The sequence below is a fragment of the Chiloscyllium punctatum genome, chromosome 38 (assembly GCF_047496795.1).
Source record: "Chiloscyllium punctatum isolate Juve2018m chromosome 38, sChiPun1.3, whole genome shotgun sequence".
NCBI classification, from domain to species: Eukaryota; Metazoa; Chordata; class Chondrichthyes; order Orectolobiformes; family Hemiscylliidae; genus Chiloscyllium; species Chiloscyllium punctatum.
The window spans coordinates 59,999,267-60,018,392 of record NC_092776.1 but is presented as its reverse complement, the minus strand read 5'-3'; the positions used below and the strand labels follow the sequence as shown (position 1 = coordinate 60,018,392).

The following is a 19,126-nucleotide window of genomic DNA, read 5'->3' as shown; positions in this document are numbered from 1 at the left end:
CTGTGTAGCATCAGCACACATGCTCAAGAATGGAAAATCTGGTCATGCTGAGGGACAGAGTCCCAGCAGGTTAGTTGACAGCGTGGCCACTGGCGGTGGAACAGGAAATAAGCCGGCACTGGAGGAGATGACTGATGACTGGCATGGGTACAATGGGCCAAAGAACCTCCTTTCAAAATTTCTCTGACTGTCTTTGACAGTAAAAGGTGCACCCACTTTGTCAGGTCAGAGTGACCTGATGAACCTCTCAATAGACAGAACCGTTAATTGGAAAGCTACATTTTTTAAAATTTTATATATATTTTTAAATGTATTTTAGTTTAGAAGTTATTTCATTTAGCAATGGATTTATCATTGTAATTTCAACTCACAGGTTTTAATATTTTATTTTCTGAAAGCGAAGATCCTGCAAAACCTAACTCAAGCTTTAACATTGATTTTCGATGATACACCCAATTCACATTTCAGCAGTGAAACTATAAGGTGAAGTGAGAACAACCTGTGAAATGATTAGAAAGTAATCCATTGACTGTAAACTCTGGTATCAAAAAAATGCTATTTCTTATTAATTTATTATCTATGAATAAGAAATTATTTACCTTAATCCAAGCAAAAAACAAGTTGACAGCATTCATGTTATTATACTGTGTCTGCCAAAAAGCCAAGAACTCAAAGTCAGCATAGGATTCGGGATCTGTCAGCAGTGCTCCCATTAGGATGTTCACCTTAATTGTACGGAAAATGTGGAAACCTATCGAAAGAAGGGAGAGCTGCAACAGAGAAACCAGAGGTTGGCCTTTTGTTCACTGCAATCAAAAAAGTTTGCAAACTAAACTTGAATAGGAAGTAAGGCTTTTATAGATTTTACAGTTTCTAGCCAAATGTCTGTCAAATATTATTGCATTTTGATCATATTACAATAACCTTTGTGCCACAGCAAAAGGGAAGTATGGTGGCTCAGTGGTTAGCACTGCTGCCTCACAGCACCAAGGACCTGGGTTTGATTCCCGCATTCGGGTGACTGTCTGTGCGCAGTTTGCAAATTCTCCCCATGTTTACATGGGTTTCCACCCACAATCCAAAGATGTACAGGTCAGATGAACTAGCCATGCTAAATTGCCTGTAGTGTCAGGTGTCTGAGTCAGGGGTAAATATACGGTAGGGTAGGGGAATGGGGCTGGGTGGATTACTCTTCACAGGGTCATGTGGACTTGTTGGTCTAAATGGCCTGTTTCCTCACAGTAGGTAATCACATCTTTAAAGAAAAGGAAGTAGGAGCAGAACATGCCATTCAGCCCTTTCAGTCTGCTCCACCATTCAGTGAGATTCTGGCAGACTTGAGAATCCTCAGCTCTACTTTCCTTCCTTTTCCCCTGTAACACTTGGTTCCTTTCCTGATTAAAATGTCTATCTCAATCCTAACTGTACGTAATGACCAGACTCGACAGCCCTCTGCAGTGAAGAATTCCACAGGTTCACTACCCTCAGAGAGAAGAAATTCCTCTACATCTCTTTTAAATGCACAGCCCCTTATTCTGAGATGATCCCTTTGGTCATAGACTCTCTCATGGGGAAACAACAGGAGTAGGCCATTCAGCCTGCTCTGCCATTTAATGTGAACATGGCTGATCCTCTAACTCAGTCCCCTGTTCCCACTTTCTCCCCATACCCTTTGATCTCCTTCACCCTAACTAACTCCTTCTTGAAAACATTCAAGGTTTGGCCTCAACTGCTTTCTGTGGCAGAGAATTCCCCAGGCTTACTGCTCTCTGGGTGAGGACATTTTTCCTCATCTCAGTCCTAAAGAGGTAAAAACAATGTCTGCAGATGCTGGAAACCAGATTCTGGATTAGTGGTGCTGGAAGAGCACAGCAGTTCAGGCAGCATCCAAGTAGCTTAGAAATCGACGTTTCGGGTAAAAGCCCTTCATCAGGAATAAAGGCAGTGAGCCTGAAGCATGGAGAGATAAGCTAGAGGAGGGTGGGGGTGGGGAGAAAGTAGCATAGAGTACAATAGGTGAGTGGGGGAGGGGATGAAGGTGATAGGTCAAGGAGGAGAGGGTGGAGTGGATAGGTGGAAAAGGAGATAGGCAGGTAGGACAAGTCCGGACAAGTCATGGGGACAGTTACTGAGCTGGAAGTTTAGAACTAGGGTGAGGTGGGGGAAGGGGAAATGAGGAAGCTGTTGAAGTCCACATTGATGCCCTGGGGTTGAAGTGTTCCGAGGCGGAAGATGAGGCGTTCTTCCTCCAGGCGTCTGGTGGTGAGGGAGCAGCGGTGAAGGAGGCCCAGGACCTCCATGTCCTCGGCAGAGTGGGAGGGGGAGTTGAAATGTTGGGCCACGGGGCGGTGTGGTTGATTGGTGTGGGTGTCCCGGAGATGTTCCCTAAAGCGCTCTGCTAGGAGGCGCCCAGTCTCCCCAATGTAGAGGAGACCGCATCGGGAGCAACGGATACAATAAATGATATTAGTGGATGTGCAAGTAAAACTTTGATGGATGTGGAAGGCTCCTTTAGGGTCTTGGATAGAGGTGAGGGAGGAGGTGTGGGCGCAGGTTTTACAGTTCCTGCGGTGGCAGGGGAAAGTGCCAGGATTGGAGGGTGGGTTGTTTGGGGGCGTGGACCTGACCAGGTAGTCGCGGAGGGAACGGTCTTTGCGGAAGGCGGAAAGGGGTGGGGAGGGAAATATATCCCTGGTAGTGGGGTCTGTTTGGAGGTGGCGGAAATGTCGGCGGATGATTTGGTTTATGCGAAGGTTGGTAGGGTGGAAGGTGAGCACCAGGGGCGTTCTGTCCTTGTTACGGTTGGAGGGGTGTGGTCTGAGGGCGGACGTGCGGGATGTAGACGAGATGCGTTGGAGGGCATCTTTAACCACGTGGGAAGGGAAATTACGGTCTCTAAAGGAGGAGGCCATCTGGTGTGTTCTGTGATGGAACTGGTCCTCGTGGGAGCAGATCCGGCGGAGGTGGAGGATCCAGAATCAGTCCTAAAGAGCCCACCCCTTATCCTTCGACTCTGACACCCTGATTTCTACTTAAGTATCTGGGAATGAATACACATTTTATTTGTAAATGCACTTGTCTGGTGCGCTGTAATTTGTCAAACTGATTTTACACATATAACATACACACATACATAAAATATACTTTGATTACACACAGTGAACAGCTGCAAATTTAACTAAATATATTACTCCAAGCATCTGGAACTGGGTACATCTGTTCTATTTATAAAGGAAAACTGTAAGTTGCATGATTTTACGTGATATTTATTCAGAGTGAGAACCCAGTGACATGTCCCATAACATGGATGTTTCACTTTTGTCAGAAGAATTGACAGCACATGCCTTTTAACAGTTTTAAACACAGCCAAAGCCAAGGCCCTCAGGGGCTGGTAATGAGGACACAACGTTTCCCAAAGAGAAGCAGTAAATGCACTGGCCAGTGACAAGTCGATAGTTGGTGATGAGATGAAAAATCAAACACTTACCAAAATTACCACCAGGTCCAAACAATTCCAGATGCATTTGATGTATTGCAGTTTGTGAATTCTGATTTCCAATATCTCCTCCACAATGTAGTAAAGGATGAAGACGCAGAAGATCACTTCACAGCCAATAATAAAGTAATCCCAGTTATTGACATAACGGATGAGTTTCACAGTACGGAACTGTGATGAGGGGATCGCACCGCCTGTAGCCGGGAATTCGACAACAAGCCTTGAAAAGAAAGTAATTCAAACTGATTACGGATAAATGTCCCACCACAGCTGTGAGGATATATCACAAGCAGCTGAATTGTCAGCTCTGCATGGAGGTTTTTCCCTTTATTTATTCACAGGATGAGGGTGTTGCTGGCACTTATCACCCATCGCTAATTGCCCAGAGGGCAGTTCTGAGTCAACCACATTGTTGTGGGTCTGGAGTCACATGTAGGCCAGGCCAAGTAAGGATACAGGCAGGAGGTTGGAAGAGCATAGCGAGCCAGGCCACATCAGGAGGGAGAGAAGTCAACGTTTCAGGTGTAACCCTTCAGTCCTGAGGAAGAGTTACACCTGAAATGTCGACTTCTCTACCTCCTAATGCGGCCTGGCTTGCCACGTTTTTCCAGCCTCCTGCCTGTCTACTTTGGGTTCCAACATCTGCAGTTTATTTTTGTCTCAGATGGCAGTTTCTTCCCCAAAAGGGACATGAGTGAACCAGATGGGTTTTTCCTGACAATCGACAATGGATTCATGCTCATTGTTAGATTCTTAATTCTGGATATTTATCAAATTCAAATTCCACCAGCTGTGGTGGCAGGATTCAAACCCAGGTCCCCAGGATGTTATCTGGGACTCTGGCTTAACAGTCCAGGCCATATTGCTAGGCCATCACCTTCCCCATGTCTATTATTAAATATTCAAACGTTCTTCAATTGTCATGTATTCCCATCACACAATCATTGTCAAGTTTTTACAAAGCCAATAGCAATTCTGGTACAAAAGCAAGATACCACAGAGGCAAAAAAAACCTGAAACAAGAAAGGAAAATACTGAGAATACTCAACAGGTCAGGAAGCATCCATAGGAGAATGGGACAGAGTTAATGTTTCACATCAATGATCTTTCCTCTTGAAACCTGACACAATCTGTTCTGGGAATGAAACTAATCATTGGTTTGTAAAACCACAAACTAATCAGTTAAAGGTTTCACGTTATAGTGCAATAGAAAGTCACAGAGCTACTTTAGCCTGCATGTCACTCAATAACACTGTCGATGATCTTTATAAGAGCTTAATTTCTTCACCCATACATATCCCTTGATTCCCATATCCCTTGATTCCTCCTGTACTCAAAATGTCTCAATCTTAATTATGACCAATAATGGAACATCAAAAGGTTTACTAAATGGGGCTAAACCTCCTCATGTCAGTCCTAAATGACTGGCCCATCATCCTCAGACTGCGGCTTTATTTTCCAGACTCTCCACCCCGGGGAAATATTGCCTCAGCATTTGCACTTCCTGATGAAATCCACTATTTCTCAGAGTGAGGAAGGGAAGAATATGTGAGCTGTTGTCTGCGCTAATTTTGATTTCAAATCCTATATTTTGTGAGGCAACCCCTAACCGAAAGGGACACCAGAACAGTAATTTTTTGACTCCTGAATGTGACATCAGATTTCTGGCAAACCACACTTCAGGGTGCTAGGCAAATGGACGCTAATTGAGAAAAACGCAGAAAGCGCTGAGAGATCAGATTTCAGCAGGAGGTCAGGCAGGTCTTGTGTTGTGTGTGTGACTCAGCTGCTAAGAATAGAAACTGAAGACTGGGGGTAGCAACAGGGATAGTGAAGTAAAATCCTTGTCCTTGTTTCAGCTTTTACCAGAGCTGGTCAGTGTATGACGGTGTTAATAAGGTGACGGTGACTCTGAGTAATCTGGCATGAACTGAGCTCAGAAGATTCTGCTGATGATTGTTTTGGTGATGATTGTACCAGTGGAGCCCAAATGGATTAAACGTTCTGTTGGAGGGGACTTGACTGTCAAGGTGTGTGTAAGGAAAAAATGAAGACAGAGTTGATAAAGACCCTTTGGATCAATCCATAAGATCAATTATTCAACTATTTTAACTATAATTGACAGCTTCTACTAACTAAAGTTTGCTTGTTGATTTATTTTTAATTAATGTTAGTTTTGGTTTGTTTGTTAAAGTAAAATAAACCAAAAGCCAACCTTCTCCAATGGTTTCTTCTGTTAGGATCTTTCAGGAACTTTGTTTCTCAGCTTATTGGTTTTCACTGGGACCATAAAACCTTTATACATTTCAGTGAAGTCACCCCCTACCAACAAATCTCTAGATAATCTAGGACCATTCTATTTAGTCTGCCTCATGGAACCACCTGCTAACGCCAGGGATTAATCTTGTGAGCCTCAATGTTGCTATGTCTAAGGCAAGTGTATCCTTCCTTAGGCAAGAAGGCCAAAATAGTACACAATACTTTAGGCATGATTTCACCACAGTCCTATACAACTGCAGTTATTATAGTACTATCTTACTGTAATAAAGGCTAACACACCATTTAACGTCCCAACAGCTTACTGTACCTGCACTTGAACCTTATGTGATTCATCTACAAACCCCTGATCACCAACACTGACCTGTGTCTCACTTGTATAAAAATTACTTGACTGCTATATTCTTCCTATCAGACTGAATGATTTTCTGCACATTATGGTATGCATAAGGGAAACTATTAAGGACAAATTTATTGGAATCTTTTCTTGGGTGTAGATACTAGATAAAGAGAAGTCAATAGATGTGGTCTTTTTGAATTCGGAAAAGTCACTCAGTAAGATGCTACACCCAAGGTTCATATACAAAATAAAAACGCCTGGATTTGAGGCTATAAATACTAATGGAAGGAGGACTGTTTAATTGTCAGGAAGCGAAGAGGAGAAACTGGATATTTTAACGTTGCCAGGCTAATTGAGTTCTGTAAGGATCAGTGTTAGGACTTCAGCTAATTATAATCGATATTAATAACTGAGAGTATGCTGATAGGAAAGAAATAGACACAGTGAGGAGAACACAAAGAGATTGTGAGGAGACATACCTTATAACACAGAAGAGATTAATGTTTGCATTGTAAACGGTGAAATCAATGAAGACTGCACGGGTCCCTCTGTCCAGCCAGAGACTCTCCTTAAGGTTTTGTAGAATTGCAGCACTTTCAAACATATTTGTCTTGAGGTCTTGATAATAGCCACCACCACCGTAGACAGTTAGCTTACCCCAGTGTGCAGAGCCTCCGAGTTCGGACTCTGAGTAATACGTCCACCTACACACAAAGACCACAGTCACAGTTAATGACAACAGACCTGGATTTCTACAGCATCTCCAACACTGAAATCTTTTATGAGATGCTTCACATAGTTAGAGTAAGTGGACATTAATAGGAGAATTATGCAAAATGGGACAAAGCCTGCTGCAACCAAGGGGAAGAGCAGCTCTCTATTCACCCTGTCCATATCCCTGGAGGAGGCAACAGTACATGGTGGAAGTGAATTCACCTCTTAACCGAGGACAAAATCTAACTCAGCTGTAGACGGGATGAGCTGACTGGCTTTCCTGTAATTCATGAATAATTTGCTTAGATCAAAAGCCTGATGCTGACAAAAATACAACTCATTTGTTTGATTTAAATCAAAAATTCAATCTTGACCAAATAAACACAATCTTGCTCTCTCAGCTGCTTTAGGTAATTGCTGAATTAATGCAAATATCAAAATACAATTGCTTTAACCCGCCGTGTTTACCAGCTCAAATATCTATAGATTAAGCAGTCAATCTTTAATGCCATAATTAGCTTTTTAAAAATTAATCCTGGTTTGTATTTTATTGATAATGACTTTCTGAGACAATGTTCCTGTTGCAGACAGGAAGCAGCAGCGTTCAGAGGTCCATCCCTTAGTGACTGGGGCTCTACACCAACACGAGGAACCTGCCCCCACAATAATGGAAGAACAGGTCATTTATTTGTGGGCCATCCTTAAAATGAGAATGTTCAAGCTCTCCTTAGCACTTAGCAGATGCGTCAGATGATGAAACTGGAGAAGATGAAGAGTCAAACCTTAAAGCACGTGGACTGAACTGAGCTCACCTGGAACAATAACACAGGCTTTTTAATTAACCTTAATGGTGTAGGGTTCAAGAAGAGAAAATCCAGTTAGAGATGAAGGCTAAAAATCGAAGCAGTCATAGAGTCATTGAGATATACAGCATGGAAAGAGACCTTTTGATCCAACTTGTCCATGCTGACCAGATATACTAAATCAATCTAATCCAATTTGCCAGCATTTAGCCCATATCCCTCGAAACCCTTCCTATTCATATACCCATCCAGATAGCTTTTAAATGTAGTAATTGTACCTCCACGACTTCTTCTGGCAACTCATTCCATACATGCACCATCTTCTGTGTAAACAAGTTGCCCCTTAGATCCCTTTTATACCTTTCCCCTCTCACCTTAAATATATGCCCTTAGTCTTGGACTCCCCTAACCAGAAAATACTTTTTTCATCCTATCCATGCCCCTCATAATTTTATAAACCTCTATAAGGTCACCCCTCGGTCTCCGATGCTCCACGGAAAACAGCCCCAGCCTATTCAGCCTCTCCCTATAGCTCAAACTCTCCAATCCTGGCAACCTCCTTGTAAATCTTTTTGGCACCCTTGCAAGTTTAACGTCTTTCCTAAAGCAGGGGGACAAGAATTGAACGCAGTATTCCAAAAGTGGCCTAACCAACGTTCTGTACAGCTGCAACATGACATCCAACGTCTGAGTTCAATGCACTGACCAATAAAAGTTGACATATCAAACACTTTCTTCATTACCCTGTTTTTTCACCAGTGTCTTCACCTTCAAGGAACTATGAACCTGCACATTCTTTGTTCAGTAACTCTCCCCAGGACCTCACCATTAAGTGTATAAACCCTGTTCTGGTTTGCCTTTCCAAAATGCAATACCTCACGTTTATCTGAATTAAACTCCATCTGCCATTGCTCGGGTCCATTGGCCCATCTGATCAAGGTTCAGCTGAGGTCTGAGCTAACCTTCTTTGCTGTCCACTACACCTCTAATTTTGGTGTCATCTGCAGTACACTTTGGTTGAAGAGCCCTAAGGTTGCTTGCTGTGATGCAGACCTCCAACCAAACATGCTGTCTGACTGAACCGTCAAGAACAACCACATCACAGTCACACACCTTGTGCACTTAAAGAAGGGGAGGGAAGAAGGCAGAATGATCTGTAGTGTAGCTTGCAGTTGGTGATCCCTTTTAAAAGGAAATAGATCACACTCACGCAGACTCGTTCTTGATGGAGAATTTCCTCTCAGTGTCGGATGTATAGACATCATAGCACCCACTGATGTCTTTTTGAAAGTCCTTGTGAACCATGCAGGAATTATTCGTCACTTTGATCTGCCGGATACGGGGGACCCCCAGAAGAATGTTTTCGTAGTAAATAAACGAATGAGGTCCATGTGAAAATGAATCTCCGTTGTACCACTTGGTCCAATACAGTCCATTGAGCAAGGGACCCTGTGCATACTGAACAGAGAATAACAGTGCTCCATCAAACAGGCAAAGGACAGAAATCAACAAAATATAATGTCAAGAATACTGATGTCTCAAAATCTCATTTACATTCTTAGCTCTGTTTCTGCTTGTACCCTTAAACAGTCCTTTCAACAGACAGCCCCTGTTTGTTTAACAAAAAAGTGGGGTTCAGTATTTACCTCCATGTGTGATGCAGAAGGTGAGGGTCAGCAGCTCGAAGACTGGGGTGACAGCAGAGCAGTCACTGCTGGCTGTACTCTGCTGGTGAGGTCTACAGAGCTACAGAACTCTCAGCGACATAGAGTTTCAGTTTCTGAGATGGTCAGATCTGAACTCATGATTTGGAGATGCCAGTGTTGGACTGGGGTGTACAAAGTTAAAAATCACACAACACCAGGTTATAGTCCAACAGGTTTAATTGGAAGCTAGTGTGCTTCCAATTAAACCTGTTGGACTATAACCTGGAGTTGTGTCATTTTTAACTGAGATCAGAACTCAGTGGTGTAATCCTGCAGGAGTTTCAGCTTATTTCCACAACCTGCACTTAGGATGGTCACTACCCTTAATCATCATTTCAGTTAGAGAGTCAGTCAGACAGTCAGTCAGATAGACAGTTAGTCAGTCAGTCAGTCAAGCAGTTAATCACACAGTCACACAATCAGTCAACCAGTCACACAGTCAGTTAGCCACACAGTCATTTTGGCACAGTCAGTCAGTCAAACAAACAATTAGTCACACATCCAGTCAGTCTGTTAGTCAGACATCAGTCAATCCATCAGCCACACAGTCAGTCAGTCATACAGTCAGTCAGGTAAGCAACAGTCAGCTAGTCAACCAAACAGTTAATTTAGTGTAACAGAAATGTAAGTAAGCATAAACTTTGACTGTATGTAACTTGGGACCATATCAGTGTGCATACTTGTTCATAAATTTCCAGATATCTGTCTCACAAGAATCTACTCTCCACGGTCCATGTTTGTATGCTAGCACATAGCAAATCACTCTGACCATATCATACTCAGCAGGAGGGTTTGACCCTGAGGAAACCGCATTATCCAGCGTTTAGAGTTTCACTCTCCACATGCCCAGCTGATACACTCTTGCTAGCAGCAGATCCTGGAAGTGTAGGATTGTTTTCCAGGCAGCTGCTACCCACCTTACATCCTACGGCAGTCTAAATTTCCTCATCCCTTTAAAAAAGGAGCAGCAGAGTAGAAAGTGGTAAACAGAGACAAGGTAAATGTCTCTCTAGGCTTGATTGCAGCCAATGATCTATGTTTGCAATTCACCTCACTTCACCTGACCTGCTGCTTCTCCCAAACCACCTCCATCTCAACCAATTCATCCACCCTTCAATAAAGGACTGAAGTGTGTACCTTATCTTTGCCAGTCCATGATGGATTTCAGTAAGACAGTGATCTATATAATCTGATCCCTTTCAGTCTTCAGCTGGAATACCCTCCAATGAAACAGTTAGTTTGCATTCACTGGAAATGTAAAAGTCTCTGCCTGTTTCATTCACCTCACGTGACTCTAGTTCCAAATGGACTGCAGATGTTCCCTAGGTAAGTGCTCTTGATCCAAGTATCTTTTCAGACCTACAATATTGGGAATGACTTGCTTCTCCTGGCCCATGGGTTTGGAGCTGGCTGCTTAGTCCAGTGTTTGATCTACTCCCTCTACCCCATATGGTGGTGCATGAAGGATTCGGATGAATTGGGGTCAATGTGTTGGTGCACATTCCCCCACTCCGCACCATCTCGACTTCACCTCTGCACTTGCCTGCTGCAGTTTCTCGATGCGATTGGAATCAGCCTTCTCCATTTTAGGTGACCTCGGGCCAGATACTTCCATGAGACAGTGGGGATGTTTGATCAGAGTTTTTTCATGGACATCCTGAAAGTGTTCCTGCTGACTTTCCGGGAGTCTAGCACTGGGACCGTGTTCCAAGTCGAAAACCTTCAGGAATCTGGTGTCAGATATTACGAACAGTGTGCCTCACCTGGCAGAGTTGGGTTTTGTCAGATTACTGCCTCGATGCTAGACAGGAGTAACCTTCGAGACAGGATGTTATTCCAGGACAGCCCTTGCTACCAGGCTGTGCAAATCTTGTGAAGTCATGTCTGGTAGCATTTCTCCATGATTTTGACAGAGGTGTCTGCTGTAGATTGTCCAATCCCCTAACACTTGGAGCATGGGGAATCGCTCCTACCCAGAAAACCATGACCTTAGCCTAGAGTTTGACATCCTGGCCCTCAAAACTGCTTTTCCTCAGGTAGCCAAAGGTTGAGCTAGCACACTGAAGAAGTTCACCATCTATACCTGCCCTAGGCAAAGGAAGCTCCCAGGATATAGGGCATGGTCCACATTTTCTAGGGTCTCATCATTGATCTTAAGGCATGGGAAGAGGTCTTGTGCTTTGTGAGTCGGTCAGAAAAGGACCTGAGTGTTTAGTGAGAGACCTATTTTCTCAAACACTTCAGAGGTGGAATTGACAATGACCTAACAGTCAGTTTGAGAGGGAGTGCACGCACAAGCATCATCAGATTTGAGCAGCACGGTAGCTCAGTGGTTAGCACTGCTGCCTCTCAGCACCAGGCACCTGGGTTTAACTCCCCCTCTGGTGACTGTCTATGTGGAGTTTGCACATTCTCCCCATGTCTGTGAGAGGTCCCTCCTGGCGCTCTGCTTTCATCCCACAGCCCAAAGATGTGCAGGATAGGTGTGTTGGCCAGGTTAAATTGCCTGATGAAGGGCTTATGCCCAAAACATTGACTCTCCTGCTCCTCGGATGCTGTATGACCTGTATGGCACCCCAGTGCCACATTTTTTGACTCTAACTTTCCAATATCTGCAGCCCTCACTTTCTCCCAGGCTATATTGCCTATAGTGTCCAGGGATGTGCAGTCTAGGTGGATTAGCCGTGGGGAATGCAGAGTTACAAGGATAGGGTGGGTCTGGGTGGGATGTCCTTCAGGGGGTCAGTGTGAACTCAATGGGCCAAATGGCCTGTTTCCACACTGTAGGGGTTCTATGAATAAGGGAGCTCAGCAACTATGCAAATAATCATCAGTTTATCTAATCTACTATTTCCATCTGACTGGCTCTCAAGCAGTGGGAACAATTCCATAAGACAATTAACATCAAAACCTTCAGAGTCCCTCCAATGTGGTACTTCTAGTCACTGCCAGTCTCTCAGTTTCCAGGAGTTCCACGTACAGCCTGCTGAAGCCTAAAGTTAACGGTAGCAGGCAAGACATATGAAGAGTTCCTTGGTCTTTCCACCTCGAAGCACTATGACTACTTTGACAAAAACATGAGTAAGAAATTCAGAATCTCATCAAGCAAATGTGCAAAACCTCTGCCAGATTGAAACCTCGCTGTAGCTCAAGAGAAAAGCAGGCATCCCTAAAGGCACAAGAAGGTAGCAGCATCACATAACACCTGAGACACAAAGTGACAAATGGTCAACAGCGCAGGAGATCTAACAGCTGTGCACACCAACAAAGTGCTTCATTCCCTCAGCCTGTTGTACACCAGTAAATCAATGTTTCTAAACAGGTTCCATATTCACGCTTACCCCATTGGTTCCCCCTGGTTACACAACCAATTCAAACTCTTACTAAATATATTTGTCAGCTGTTCCCTCGTTCCACTAGATGGCAGACATTCCTGCTGAATGTATTGGGATGGTCACTGTATCATATGAAGACAATCTATGATCCAAACTCAAGGGCCTCTCGCCTGAGAGTCAAGCATTGGAGGAGAGCTCATCAAGGTGCAAAACAAAGTCAGCGCTCATTGGGCAGGACATTTTCTAACAGTTTGGCTCGAAGCTGCTTAACTCCATTCCTTAATTCCCTCTTCCAGATCATTCTCAGAGTTACTCCAGTTTGTAGGAGAAATCCAACAGCTGGAAAAGCCTCTGGAGCAGTTGGACTACTTACCAAACTTCCGGTCATGACTGTATTTAAGGAGGAACTTCAGGTTAATTGCTATAACTACAGTTAATCTACAAAACAGAGCAGGAAACAGTGCCTCCGATCCAAAACCAAACTCACTTCAATCATCTTCAGTTGCTTCATCAACGGCTCTCCATTTTTGGAGTATTCTGATTCATTTGAGGATGAGAGTTCAGAAACAGGAATATCTCACCACAGTTATACAGGGCCCTACTAACACCCAGAATATTGTGTACAGTTTTGGTCTACCTACCGAAGAAAGGATACAGCTTCCATACAGGGAGTGCAGCAAAGGTTTATTAGGGATATAGGAGGTGGCAGGACTGTCCCATGAGGACAGCTTGGTTTAACTAGGCCTGTGCTCACTAGGGTTTAGAAGAATGGGAAGGGATCTGATTGAAATACATAAAAGTCTGATAGGGCCGGACAGACTAGATATAGGGTGGATGTTTCCCCTAGTCAGGGAGTGTAGAACCAGGGGACAGATTGGGATGAGGAAAACTTTCTTCACTTAGTGAACCTGTAGCATTCTCTGCCACAGATAGTTGTGAAGCCAAAGCCACTGGATGTATTCAAGAATTTGTAGATACATTTTGTAGATACATTTTTAGATGTTAAAGGGATCAAGGAGTGTAGAGAGAAAACAAAATATGGCAGTGAGATATAGATTAGCCGTGATTATATTGAACAGTGATGTGGGCTCAAGAGGCCAAATAGCCTACTCTGACTTTAAATGTTTCCTTCACAACTGCTTCAGAATGAAGAAGCCACCACTGACCAACAGGAGGAGCTGGCGAGCAAGTGACAGGTCACATTCAAATTTTGTCAGCACTAAGTAAAGCCCAACACAGAAACATGCAAACCCAACTCCACCATTCTGAGTCACCACCATCATCATCTTGGGACTCACTGTTAACCAAAAGTTTAATGACAAGGAATCACATCAATGCCGTGTCACCATCGACACAGCTTAAAACATAAAAATCATAAAACAACCTTTGCCCATGGGGATACCAGATCTAGAACGGGAGTAGACAGCAATGGATCTGCAATAGCCTGGACATGTTCAAATCCTCGATCTGCACTTACTCCTGGCTAAACCACATTGATAAATCTACCGTGAGAGGTTTCAATCCCCTTGACTGATGCTAAGGCAGTTGACTAAACTACGGCTCTGTAATTGAGTTAGATTTATTGTCACATGTACTCACATGAGTACAGTGAAAAGTTTACAAGTCACCACTTACGGTGCCATGTTATCTTGGTACCTTGGTGAAGATTCTTAGTTACAAAGCAGAAAAAAAAGGAAAACAAAGCTATAACATTAAACACTACAATCCTGCTTACTAAAAGTTAGAAAAACAAAGAAACACCGTTAACAGTTCAACAGCACAGTCCATAAGGCCTTGGCCATGCTCCTCATAGCGGCTTGACCTCCCCTGATCAGATGGAACAGGGCCTCCATCACCACCTCAGGCTCCCTGCTCCCACTCTCACCACCGGCCACTCCCTGCTCCCACTCTCACCACCGGCCACTCCCTGCTCCCACTCTCACCACCGGCCACTCCCTGCTCCCTGCTCCCACTCTCACCACCGGCCACTCCCTGCTCCCTGCTCCCACTCTCACCACCGGCCACTCCCTGCTCCCTGCTCCCACTCTCACCACCGGCCACTCCCTGCTCCCACTCTCACCACCGGCCACTCCCTGCTCCCACTCTCACCACCGGCCACTCCCTGCTCCCACTCTCACCACCGGCTGCTCCCTGCACCCTGCTCCCACTCTCACCACCGGCTGCTCCCTGCTCCCTGCTCCCACTCTCACCATCGGCCGCTCCCTGCTCCCTGCTCCCACTCTCACCACCGGCTGCTCCCTGCTCCCTGCTCCCACTCTCACCATCGGCCGCTCCCTGCTCCCTGCTCCCACTCTCACCACCGGCTGCTCCCTGCTCCCACTCTCACCACCGGCTGTTCCCTGCTTCCACTCTCACCTCCGGCTGATGGTAGGAAGCAGAGGCTAATTGTGGAAGGATGCTTGTCGGACTGGAGGCCTGTGACTAATGAGGTGCCTCAGGTGTCAGTGCTCAGCCCATTACTGTTTGTTGTCTATATCAATGACTTGGATGAGAATGTACAAGGTATGATTAGTAAGTTTACAGATGACACTAAAATAGGCAGTATCATGGACAGTGAGGAAGGTTATCAGAAATTGCAGCAGGACCTTGATCAGCTGGGGAAGTGGGCTGAGAAGTGGCAAATGGAGTTTAATATAGATAATTGTGAGGTCTTGAGTTCTGGAGTCAAATCAAGGTAGGAGTTTCATGGTGAACAGTAGGGCCTTAAGGAGTGTAGGGACCTTGGAGTTCAGGTGCAAGGTTCTCTGAAAGTGGAATCACAGGTAGACAGGGCAGGGACAGGCTTTTGGCACACTGGCCTTCATCAGTCAAGGCATTGAGTATTGAAGTTGGGAAGTTATGTTGCAGTTGTACAGGATGTTGGTGAGGCTGCATTTGGAGTATTGTGTTCAGTTTTGGTCAGCTTGCTCTAGGAAGGATGTTGTTAAACTGGAAAGAGTGCCGAAGAAATTTCCGAGGATGTTGCCAGGACTGACTGGGTCTGAGTTATAGGGAGAGGTTAGACAAGCTAGGACTTTTTTCTTTCGAGCATAGAAGACTGAGGGGGAATCTTACAGAAGTGTATAAGATCATGAGAGGCATGGATAGGATGAATGCACTCAGTCTTTTTCCCAGGGTTGGGGAATCAAGGACTAGAGGACATCAGTTTAAGGTTAATGGGGAAAGAATAAAAGGGATCCTGAGGGGCAACTTCTTTACACAGAGGATGGGTACACGTATGGAATGAGCTGACAGTGGAAGTGGTTGAAGCGGGTATACTACAACATTTAAAAGGCATTTGGACAAATACATGGATAGGAAAGGATTAGAAGGATATGGGCCAAGTGGAGAGTAATGAGGTTAGTGTGGATGGACATTTTGGTGAGCATGGACCAGTTTGGGCTGAAGAGCCTGATTCTGTGCTGTAGGATTCTGTGACTCAATGACTCCTTTGTGTCTATGTTCACTGAGGAAGATACAAGAATCTCCCAGATCTAGAGATCCAAGGGGTTGAGCCAAATGTAGAGGAGAAAGAAATTAGCTTCAGTAAAAAGCTTCAGTACTAGACAAATCAATGGAGCTGAAAGTTGATAAATCCCAGGGCCCGATGGCCTACAGAATGCTGAAGGACATTATTACCAAGATAGTTGATGGTTGAAGATTCATGTTCAAAATTCAATAGATTCTGAAATGCTTCCTGCGCATTGGAAAGTAGCAAATCTAACCTCACTATTTAAGAAGGGATTAAGTGAGAAAGACACAACGACCTTAGTTAGCCTTACATCAGGAGTAGGGAAAGTACTAGAATCTATTGAATAAACATTAGAGAAGCAGAAGAGAAGCAAATTGCTGATACTTGGTAGCTGGGTCTCCTATGACACAAGAGATAGAACCTTCTAAGGTAGAGAGAGAGAGAGAACCTTCTGAAAGGGGAAAAACAGGGGATTCAGTGATGGTAATGACAAAGGCAATAGTTGGAAGATGATCATTGGTCTGGTTCGCAGGGTGTCCTGGGTGACATGGAGAAAATTTCAGCAGCTTCTGAAAAACGCCTGTGAGTGGAGCCTCCATTGGCTGAATCGGTTGCTCATTCCCATGGGATTCCTACTCAGAAGTGGAACAGGATCTGGGAATTGTCCTGGTCTGCAGCTCCCCGAATTTCCCCAGCTCTTCACCGCTAAAGCCCCTTTGGTGGGCCGACTTAAGTTCTATGCTGCAAGAGTGAATTTTGGAATGTCCCAGGTATGTAATAAGTATTATCTAAATACACATTCATTCTTTAACACAATACATACACTTCCTTGACAGCATGTTGAGCAACAGTACAAGAATAAGTTGAAGACTTTACTGATCTCCTACATTAACTCTTTCCATGTGCTGGGGAGCTGTGTGGAGGGAAATCCCTGCTCTGTACTCCCTGTAAAAGGATACAATTACACTCTGGGAGTTTGCTTTCAGGAAATCTAATCAGCATTTGCTGGCAAATATTGTCAGTATGTTTGAAAATTCATCATCACCTTCCTGCATTTAGCAGAAACTTTGCCTTATCAGCGCATTACTCTTCTGTCAGATGGGCAGCTTTCCCTTTCCTTAGCAAAGTATAAACTAAGGAAGATATTATTGCAACCTTTAAACTGGTGTGTGAATATAATCTCTATCAGTTTCTATGATGTGACTGCCACCTGGTGCCGAGGGTTGGACATGACACAGCTTGCTCTCGACCTCAATGTGCTCTCACAGGCATGATGCATGTGCCAATAAAATGCCTTGCATTTCGCAACTGAGTGCATGAAAAATCCAGAATGTAGCGGGACTGTGAATCAGAGTGGCCTCTCCCCCCCCCCCCCCCCACTGACAACTGTCTGATTTTCTGATTCAACAGGAATCTCAGTGGGATCATTGTTGGGAGGGTTGAGAGAGGCCCATCTCAGTCCTCACTCACCACTGCTGCTGCAGGGTTATCACCACGATAATAAATCCTGGCGGGCTGTATTTCTGGTCAGATAATCCAACTCAGGCTGACTGGGGAGGACAGCAGGAGGATGTGTTGTATTTAGTCATTTTGCAATTGCAGAATTAATACAGTGTAGAAGAAGGCCATTCACCCCCTCCTGAGTGTGCTGGCTCTCCAAATGAGAAATTCATTTATGCCATTTCCCCATCATCTCCCTGTAACCCTGCACATCCTTTTCAGATAACTGCCCAATTCTCTCTCGATTGCCTTAACTGAACCACCTCCACCACACTCTCGCATTCCACTCACTGCATGAAAAAAATATTTTCTTCTGTCACCACTGCTTCTTTTGCCAATCACATTAAGTCTGTGGCCTCTCTCCTCGAACCCGCCCCCCCCCCCCTCAATGGGAACAGTTTATTTCATTTGACTTGGTCCAGGGTGCTTCTGATTTCAAAATATCTTGATCAAATTTCCTCTCAGCGTTCTCTTCCTCACAGAAAACAGCCCAAACATTTCCAATCCATTTGTATGAAAAATATACAGACTTTTATTCCTGTTTTACTTAGAAATACATAATGTCATAAATGCTGTGATTTTCATTTCACCTTGCACCACAAACAAGTTACAACACAACCTCAAATAACACTTTCCTACTTTTCTTAACATTTAAGAAAACCAAGAACTAAGCAATCCCAGCTTTCTCTCCTTAATTCAGTGCTTTCCAAGATAAATTGTTCCAGCTCAAATGGACAATGTTCCTGTCTGTTTCAAAATGTAAAGTTTGTGACAGAATACTTTCTAGGTGCCAGCATTGGTTGTTTGTTTTAACAAAGTTGCTGAAATTTTAGTTGAAAGCACCTTACTGACAAGACAGGTCAAACTGTTCCTCAAAGCTTTAATTAATAAACATCAGCTCCCAGTCAGTTATTAGGTCAGTAAAACTCTCACAGCAATCAAAAATCTATTATGTGCTTCACTCTTTCACTTGTGTGCAAACATATCAAAGTACACATTCACACACTCGACTCAGACTCTGGCTTAACAGGTCAAATTTGAAAAGATATGGAAAAACAAGGGGTTCAGACGAGGCAGGACAGAACTGTGTTAATGTGGGAAATAACAAACTGACCAGGGCAGGAAAGAATAGATAGAACAAACCTATGAATGCAGTGACAGATAAGGTTAGAGGTTACAAAAGTTAATAAAAGGACCAGATTAAACCAGCTAGAGACTTTATATTTGAATGTCTACAACATTCAAAACAAAGAGATGTACTGAAAAGTGCAAACAGAAACAAACAAACAAAAGTAAAACACTTTGGATGCTGGAGATCTGAAACAAAAACATTCACTGTTGTTACCATCACTGAGTACCCCATTACCAACAGCCCTAAGGTTAACATTGACCAGTAACTGAAATGGACTCTCTATATACATAGCAAAGCTACAAGGGCAGGTCAAAGGTTGTAAATCCTGCAGTGAATAACTCCCCACCTGAC

At 44.0% G+C, this 19,126-nt stretch overlaps 1 protein-coding gene across 1 annotated transcript in view; it reads right to left on the bottom strand.

Annotated features, from left to right (window-relative positions):
- Positions 1 to 19,126, bottom strand: part of pkd2l1 (polycystic kidney disease 2-like 1) — an 82,662-nt gene that overhangs the window by 38,739 nt on the left and 24,797 nt on the right. Inside the window, exons 4-7 of the mRNA XM_072557973.1 lie at positions 8,841 to 9,088; positions 6,593 to 6,817; positions 3,488 to 3,716; positions 600 to 770 (exon numbers count right to left, since the gene is read on the bottom strand). Of these exons, the coding sequence (XP_072414074.1) occupies positions 600 to 770; positions 3,488 to 3,716; positions 6,593 to 6,817; positions 8,841 to 9,088 (873 nt within the window). The remainder of the gene's footprint in view (positions 1 to 599; positions 771 to 3,487; positions 3,717 to 6,592; positions 6,818 to 8,840; positions 9,089 to 19,126) is intronic.